At 36.3% G+C, this 9,428-nt stretch overlaps 1 protein-coding gene across 1 annotated transcript in view; it reads right to left on the bottom strand.

Moving 5' to 3' along the window:
• Window positions 1-464: 464 nt before the first annotated feature.
• Window positions 465-9,428, bottom strand: part of XRN2 (5'-3' exoribonuclease 2) — a 77,916-nt gene continuing 68,952 nt past the window's right edge. Inside the window, exons 28-30 of the mRNA XM_042980996.1 lie at window positions 7,982-8,045; window positions 2,833-2,971; window positions 465-645 (exon numbers count right to left, since the gene is read on the bottom strand). Of these exons, the coding sequence (XP_042836930.1) occupies window positions 580-645; window positions 2,833-2,971; window positions 7,982-8,045 (269 nt within the window). The 3' untranslated portion in view covers window positions 465-579. The remainder of the gene's footprint in view (window positions 646-2,832; window positions 2,972-7,981; window positions 8,046-9,428) is intronic.

The raw sequence follows: 9,428 nt of genomic DNA, 5'->3' as shown, positions 1-9,428 counted from the left end.
AGAAATAGTTTTCTGAAAAAAATGACTTAAAAAAAAACACATTTGGCCAAGATTTTCAATGTTTATAAAAGAATAAGGACACAGGAGACCAGAGGTTTTTTGTTTTTTGTTTTTTTTTTTACTAAAGTTCAGAAATTTTCATAAGACAAGTACATTAATGAAATGTTTCCAAAGAAATACTGAACAATATATACTCTAGTTGGCTGAGGGTTCCAACTCAAGAGTTCATACCTAATTCTTGTGCATTAAAAATCAGCATGGATCTCAGATGATCTAGAATACACTGTGTTTTAAAATCCACAGCTGGTTTGATTTTTAACCATAATGAAAAACCAGTATTCCTATTCCATCAAATGTGTTTTACAAGCAATAATAAATTCAGATCCACTGTATTATGCAACACACATCTTTGGAAAGCAACATAAACAGTGAGATCAGATCAGTAGAAATATACACAGTTAAAAGAAATACACAAAGTACTGTAGTTTTATTAAAAACTACTACTTGAGAAAGAAATCTTTCCACAAATAGCATAAAATTGTAGAACGATGAAAGGATTTGGGAAAGCTTTACAAAAGCCTAATTCCAACTGTATCTTCCTGAGGGTGGTGGCAAAGGGTATTTCCTTCCTTCTCTGGGATATCCCTGAAAATAAGCAAAAGCAAGAGTTTATTTTCTGGATTAACACCTCTGCAAAGAAATTAATTTTACATTGCTCTGGAAAAACACACCATAAAGAAGCTGAATAGGTCTTAAAAGTATATCATATGGAAGGTGTCTCATAAATAGGTGCTTTGGGCCCCCAGTTTTATGCAAAGCTCATTGCAAAGCTGGACTCTGGCACAAATGCTACTGCTGAAAACTACCCAAATGAGCCATAACAGGCACTTAAGAAATTCCCTACAATGTACACAAATGAACTATAGTTAAGTGTTCTGTGGTTCTCAATCTTCCCTGCCATCCCTGGCATTAATTCAAGCCACACTGTAGTAAGATGCCTACATCATCTTTAGACATATTACACTAGAAAAGTCATTTTTGCTTAACCAAGGCAAGAGCTTGCTAAGTGAGTTGAGGCCTAATGAACTACTTATTTTAGGGATTTTTTTTTTTTTTTTAGCTATAAATTGTAGAGTATTAAGTAACACATTAGATTGTTACATGAACAATTACCGGTGACATTCATAACATATCCTAGTAGACTTGCAAATAACATTTCTGCACAACATAAGATTCCATCAAAATTCCTTTCTAGGCTTCCAGGATTCTGAAACAGACTGTCCTGCCCCCATGTTGTCACAGAGTAGTTTAAATTATGAGTCATATAAACCTCACTAAAATACAGTGGGGATCATAATTAACATTGTTTTTAACAATGAACTTCTGCAATTAATAGTGTTTCAAAACCTGTGATTTAATAAAAAGTATCTCCATGAAAAGAGAGATTGAGAAAATATTTCTAAAAGGTCCTAAAAGAATTACAAACTTACCAACTAGTTTATATCTTCTAAGTGAATAATTATTTTACCTGCTATAACAGCAGAGAGTCCCTTACAAGGAAGGCCTCTGAAGGAGATGGGAAACATGATGAACCAGGATCAGAAGGACAGGGCAGCCAGGCCCCAACTCTGTTGCCCAAGTGCAGGCACCACGTGGTTTCAGTTTCCGAATTGGAAGATGAGGTGGTTGGACTGAAGATTCTCCAGGGTTTTTTCTAGTTTATAAGTATGTCCCCATTTCAATAATACTCATTATTTAGACTGCCTAGTATCATCCCATCAACTCTCTAACATAAATAGTCTCAAACCATTGATGGGATTTTTAGACATCTTGGGCTGACAGTGTTCAAAGTCTATGAACAGACTTTAATGGATTGTAACAAAATTCTCTCAGAAGATAATTAAAATGATTATTTTCTTGTGAAGTGAACACTTATAAGAACACACACAAAAAAGTATAATTTTTTTTTCTTAGCTGTCAAAAGAGCAGTCTTACATAAAGGGATGCATGGCAGGAACCTGCATATGAAAATTAATATTCAAAGCACTGCAAAAGACCTGCAGGCAATACCAGGTAAGCAATTTTAAAACCACTTCACATCACCGCAGATGCCAAACTCCATGAACACCACACACACTAAAACACTAAATTGCAGCATTCTGACCCTGTTCTCTGGCTAGGATTTGATTGCAGAGCATGTAAATACTGACCAGGGTGTCAAATGGCTGGGGGACAAATAGACTGAGACAAACAGACCTCTGGCTTAAATATGCTAAAACCGGATGCTTTACAGAGAAGAAAGTGAAGCTTACACATACCAAATAAATTTGTCTAGGAATTATTATACTGAATCAAGTATGGCTATTTAAATTTAGTAAACAAAAAACATATGATGAAGGAGAGATTTCATTCCATGAAAAAGGGTATTTTATGAATCAAGATAGGAGACTTCTAAGATGAATAAGGTTAAAAGGTTAAAAGGATAGATTCTTACTTTCAGTTTCTAGAACATTAATATCTATCATGAGATCTAGTTTCTATTTAAAGAACAACATCCTTAAATGATAAAAAAAAAATAGGTTTTGGCAACTGGCCCTATTTGTGCTAAATACCACTGACTGCTATGATTGAAAGAGCCTTGGGGATGAAAATTCTTCATGGTGTAACAGATTTTAGTAAGGCAGATTACCACCCTATATACATTTTACAATGAGGGAGCCAAGTTCAGCTGAGCTACTCTATCAGTGACCTTTTCCAGAAATGTTTTTAAGAAAACATGCTAAGTATAAAGTGAGCAGCAGGCTTTTTGTCCCATGGCCCACGCTGTATCACCTGTCTCCCTCCACGATCATCACGTCTGGGTGGATACCCGCCGGGTCCAGCTAGCATCTGGTACTGGTTTGGCTGGAAGGCTGCATTTTGGGTTTGGAGCATCCGGTTCCATGGCAGCAGAGGTTCAGCCCCAACGCCTCTGTGGAGAAGAATCATGTTGGCATTAGAAGTCATATCTGTTATACAGCCCATTGTCTCAAACTATCCAGCATCATCTCCACATCTTAGGACAACCTAATTTGCCATTTGTCAAATGGGACACACAGTATTAGAGTGACATTTATGTCCCTCATATTCAACGTAGTCTAACATGTTTCATAAAGTATCACCATTTTTTAAAAAGGTACTTAAACTCCATTGAATCAGAAAGGTAGGACTTAAAATATTTTGCTCATTTTCAACTGTGAAATTTCTGTTTGGTCACCCAAAGATTTGGACTCAAGATCACCGAGGTGGCTACATTTAAGATGCTATCCGAAGTGTAAACATGTACAAGATAGGAAAATGGGCTTGATTTTTAAAAATGTCTAGACTCGTTCTTGGAGTCCATTCTTTCTAGTTAATTGCAGGTTGTAAATGAATTCTTACTGCTCAGTATTTTGAATCTAGGGTAGGGGACTTGGCTGTTTTTTCCCATCCATTATTCTGCTCAATATGTCAAAAGGTCTGATCAGGAGGAAATCTTTTCAAGTTCTATTGATGCAGCTTACAATTGACCATGGTGACCTAGCAACATGAGCACTAATTGGCATGGGCTGACTGGCATTTGGTGTACAGTTTACATGGGAACACAGATTCAACAGCTATTATAACCCAGTTTGCCGGCCCAGATTACTAGTCAAAAGAAATGTTTTAATTGTCTTCAAGTGCCTATTTTAACTTTGCAGATACAAAGCTACAGGTATGCTGTATTAAATCATAATTTAAAACCGTCACATAAACAATGTAGCAAAGATACACCTTCTAAGAAAGGCAATCACCATTTAAGATACAACTTTCTCCTTGAGACATTTTCCTCAACTTCCATTTTATAGAACAGTCACTAAAAAGAATAAACAGAAGCAAAATTCTCCAATATATTTCAACACCACATGCTTTGGGGCCATTACAGATGTTAGGAGAAATTACAGTCAAACTTTAAAATTGCTAAAGCACTGACTCGTATTAATGATAACCATACCAGCACAAGAATTTCACCTCCCAGGTGTTCGAGGATGGGAGCTCAGAGCTGGGCTTACTGGGTAGTCCAATTTTCTCACAGCTATTCAAGCCTCAGTCCATCTTCTCCACCCTCCTACTCTCCTTGCCTTCACTTGGAACTTGCTTTTTTTTTTTAAACACCAAAGATAATTCTTTTTGTGTGATGGCTCAAAGAACGACTCTGAAGAACTCCAGAGAAGCCAGCCAATACTGTTTTCTAGTTAGTGGTGAAACCAGAGCTCTAATAAATATAAAATTTGCTGTAAGTGAATCAAAATAAAATTAAAAAATCTGTATCTCAGAAAGAATATCCATATATTCAGGCTTTTAATTATTTTTCAGGTTTGTTATTAATACAAATATATTTTAGCAAGAACAGCTCTACAGAGATAGGAATGGTCTCTTCTGGTCTGTGCATGAGGGAGGGGTTAATGTTTTGTACTATAACCAAGGAGGCTCATCAAAACTGGGCCATTCACACAAAACCCACATACCAAAAATGCAACTCACACATTGTGTTAACTGTAATCAATTTTTTTTTCAGTTCTGCAATGATCAAACTCACTCAATTGAGCTTCTGGAAAATCTGCTCACATGGATGGAATATATTATAAATGCATTTTTACATTATTTTATGTTCTAAAAATAGGTTAGAAACAAAGCCAAAATTTAAAAACACAAAGTCCTCTCTTTGTTCATAATAATTACTTAAAACATTTTTTAGTCATTTTTTAATAAAAATAATTTAGTTGAAATTAAACAGAAAAAACAGTAAGAGGGACAGGAATTACCCTCTTTTCCTTTTTACTGGCAGAGAATCCCTTACTTTCCACAAGTTTACCGTATTTCTATATTAATTATATTAATTTGCAAATAGTTACAAGTATAATTTGCCTTCTATTTAAATCTGGGACAGAAGCATTGAGGTTGACAGATTTCAACTATTTTAAATTAGTAGCTATTTATTGAGGCAACCTATCTGAGGCATTTGGCATCATGGATGGCAACACTTTTTTTTTTTTTTAACATTACTGTCAACTTTCTATTTTTTTTTTTAATATTTATTTAAAAAAATTTTAATTCCAGTATAGTTAATACACAGTGTTATATTAGTTTCAGGTATACAATATAGTGATTCAACACTTCCATACATCACCCTGTGCTCATCAGGACAAGCGCACTCCTTAATCCCCATCACCTATTTCCCCCCTTACCTCGTACCCTCTGGTAACCACCAGATTGTTCTCTATAGTTAGGAGTCTCTTTCTTACTTTTTGTCTATGGCAACAATATTCTTAAGTTTCCAAATTTCTGTTTTGGAAAGTAGCTGGCAATGCGAAGTAACTACTTTGGATATTTTTAATTTATATATATGGCAAAATTTTTAAAGATTTTCAAAGACTAACTAAACTTAATGGCCATATGTTAAAAATTAAATGGCCACCTTGATTATGGCCAGAAAAGAGAAGGCCTCCACTAGCAAGAATTACAGACAATAGGGCAGAACTCGAATGCTCTGTTTACCATTAACTCAAAGTTAGCACTGGCTTGTCTGTGTGTGCATGTGTGTGTGTGTGGGGGGGGGGGGGCGGTGTGGGGGGGAGAAGCAGTGTTCCTATTGCATTTTTAAATGAACATATGGATTACAGATACTATCTCAAAGTAAGAAAAAATTCAAGAAACCATGTATTTCATAAAAAAAACCATGTATTTCTTTTCTAGTAGGGCTCTCAACCAAACACTCAAAATCATGTGGCAGGCAACTACTGAACTAATAAGGATCAGTAAAACTGGTTCCAGTAAGAATTCTATTACTTACTAGTTGTGACATCTCAGCAAAGTCAAAGTGACTGCCGGTGTGTATCTTCTCCTCTACATCTTGTGAAGTCAGAATGGTTAGACTGGTAAGTGCTCCAGAAGTGAGCGATGTACTCACTGCATTTGCTAACAGGCTAATGCACAAGTTTAGGAATGCCAAATTCAAACTGTTTTCTTTAGGAATAAATGGTATGTTTCTTAAAAGACCACAGTCTAAGACATAAGACAGACTTCTATTAAGCTCACATTCAACATTTGCCTTAAGGTATGATTTCCAGTTTCAGGCTAAAACTAAACCAAAAATGAATGCCCCACAAAACTTGCTCCTAATCTGCAGGGTTCACAAAGGCAGTCAGGATAATACCAGTACTTGGCTAGAGCAGAAGAACAAAAACCCGATGGATATCAGGACAATGATGATGATCTTAGAGAATCTTTTAGTGTACACAGGGAAGGAGAGCCGCTGGGAATGAAAAATGAGCACCTCCTCAGAAGTGGAAGGAGACCTTTTACTTCCTCTAAGTCCTGGCGGCTTTACTATAACATTATGCTCAAGTCAGTGTTCTGATGAACTCTGCTCATTCAAGTGAAAGTTTCTTAGTAAGAATGCTACAGAAGAGAAACCTTAGGTAAGTTGTCAGATTTGTGGGCCTAGGTTTCCTCATCTGTAAAAACAAACAAGATCTACTTCAAAGGGTTGCTAGGAGGAATAAATGAAGTCATGTTTCTAAAGGTATATTTACACAGTGCAGACACATGATAGGCAGACAATAAATGTCAGTGATTATTAACAATATGGGAAAGAAGTAGAGAAATTGCCTGAAAATCAAACTCAACAAACTTAATGCAGAAGGATGGTTATTTAAAATGAGATCAGTTCTAATGTGGTCATTTGTAATTTAGGAAAGATTTACTCCTTGCTCATTTAATTTGTTTGAAAATGGTCCTATCCTGAGGATGCTGAAGTAGTGCATATGGTGTTCTCTGAGCACTTATACTGAACAAAACATAAATACAGGCATTGTATCAGTCATCTGAAAATGAAAAAGCAGCTTGCACCAAGTAGTTGATACTATTAAAGCAACTGAGTAACATTTCTTTTATCTTCTTGAAAAAAATAATGAAATGATGTCTGAGAGTGTCTAAAGAAAGTTTTCTTAAAAGGGGAGCATCATTTATAACCCTGTTCCTAACACATTTTATTCATTTCAGATATGAACACATCAGAATGCTAAAACGGTAAAGGCAAGAAAAACAAAACAGATTAGAACTGGGAAGGCAAAGAGGGAAGCCTTACTATGGGCTTCATTGGTTTCCGCATTTACTGATGCTGGCAAAACCAGCATAAAATGATAGATCTTAAAGACGCCCTCTAAAAAATTATTCTACAGATGTTACTATAATTATTCATAACATGCCTAGCGGTCTTGTTGTGCAGACACCACCTGACTTAGGAGCACACAACTTATCAATGAAAGAACACAAGTCAAACATCCCTCGTTATTAAACCATGTCACACTCTTCCTAGTCCACGGTACTTATTAGACTGCAGATCCCATAATCCTCTTCTGAGTCCCTTCTGCGTTTAATTCAGTTCAGTCTTAAGTAGTTAAAGAAACTGTTTTCAGTGGCAACTAATAACTACTGACCTACAGTGACACTGCCCTACAATAGGCTTGTCAGCACTGAAAAAGTTGTACCAAAGAAGCTGATTAGGACTTCAAGAGGTTTGTAGCAAGAATCAATGGTAGGTCTGTACTAATGCTGTGTTGCCTGCACAGAAATGATAAAAGTGGAACACCATTAGTTATGCCTCATTAAGCTGCGCAACCCTTCTAAAAAGAAATTTGTTTAGCCTGACCAAAATCTAATACAATTTTAAGCTCTCTGTGTTGCATTTTTCAGGGTACCTTAAAACATTCAATAAAATAAAAGGCCAAGGACCAAGAAAAGTAGGAAAGTATATAAACAGGAGTCTTTTACTTCAACGTGTTAGCCATCTGTGTCTAAAGAACAGATACAACAGAAACTGTTTGGAGGGAACAAAGTACATTTCAAACCATGGAGAAAGCCCAAACCTCAAATGTTGATGTGGAAAAATACTTAAAAGTCATGTCTGCTTTAGTATTACCTGTCAAATCTTTGCTGCTGGAAAAGGGGAGGAGGACCCCGCCAGGAATCCTGGGGCCTCATATCTGGAAAATAAACAGGGAAGGGTTAACAGAAAATTTTAAGATGTAATCAAACCCATAAAAACCCTAGAAGAGAACACAGGCAGTAATTCCTCTGACAAAGGACACAGGACCTTTTTCTAGATATGACTCCTGAGGCAAGGGAAACAAAAACAAAAACAAAAACAAAAACAAAAACTATTGGGACTACATCAAAATAAAAAGCTTCTGCACAGCAAAGGAAACAATCAACAAAACAAAAAAGACAACCTAGTGATATTCGCAAATCATATATCCAATAAGGGGTTAAAATATATAAAGAACTTCTACAACTCAACACCAAAAAAAGAAAACAAAACAACAAAAACAACAAACACAATCCAATTAAGAAGTAATCATGATTCAGCTACCTATATATTTTTGTGATTAAAAATTCTTGAAAAAAATCTAAGATTGAATATAAACCAAATAAACTAGCATAATTATACACAATGCAAATGTACAAAGATATAAAATCAACTGGGTCAGTAAATGTTTTGCTTTATTATTTTTCCTTTGATAATGAAACATAGTTTTAGGAACCCTGGTCATTATACTCTCATTTCTCTCTCCCTGCCTATGTATGTGTGCATGTGTATGTTAAGGTATATACTTTTCACATTTTTTATTTTAAATACTGTGCAAAAGAAAGGTAAAGATTTAGGTTCTTTTCCATAAATACAAACTGAAAGAATAGTAACTTCAATAGAAATCCTGAAATTTTCCCCCTAAGCACGGCAACTGGAAGGAACCCTGCTTCACCTAGCTATTATAAAGTGTAGCCCACACATCTCTCCCAACACAGGCCAGAGAGATGCTAGTAAAGGGACCGCCCACTTTCCTATTGTTTTCTGAGTCAAACCTCTTCCCCTAACACAAAGCTGAATTGCCAATATCTAACTCCAAGAAACAATTACATGGCTGCTGGTTCTGCACGTAAAGGAGCTGAAAGGAGCAGCCCCAAACACTGGTGAGGAAGGCACTCAGTGGCTCAGAAGGTCAGTGTTAACCAACTGCCACTCCATTCCCGTCTCCAGTCTCACAGTCACCTTGGCCACCCTTCTTTAGTGGGGTCCGTGTGTGACCTAATTAAAACAGCTGGTTCCAGGAGTTGTCTAATGAGTTCACTGTGTGAGGACAGTAACCTCCTCCAGACTCCCAAGACCCAAGGACAACAAGGCTTACCATAATGTATTCAGGCTCACATTTTAATGGAAACACAAACTAGAAACATGCTTTTCAAAATTACTTTCTTTTTAAAAATTTTTTTTTTTTTAACGTTTATTTATTTTTGAGACAGAGAGAGACAGAGCATGAACGGGGGAGGGTCAGAGAGAGGGAGACACAGAATCTGAAGCAGACTCCAGG

Source organism: Panthera tigris, chromosome A3 (assembly GCF_018350195.1).
Source record: "Panthera tigris isolate Pti1 chromosome A3, P.tigris_Pti1_mat1.1, whole genome shotgun sequence".
Classification (NCBI taxonomy): Eukaryota; Metazoa; Chordata; class Mammalia; order Carnivora; family Felidae; genus Panthera; species Panthera tigris.
The sequence above is the reverse complement of the archived record's forward strand: the minus strand, read 5'-3'. Positions and strand labels throughout refer to the sequence as shown.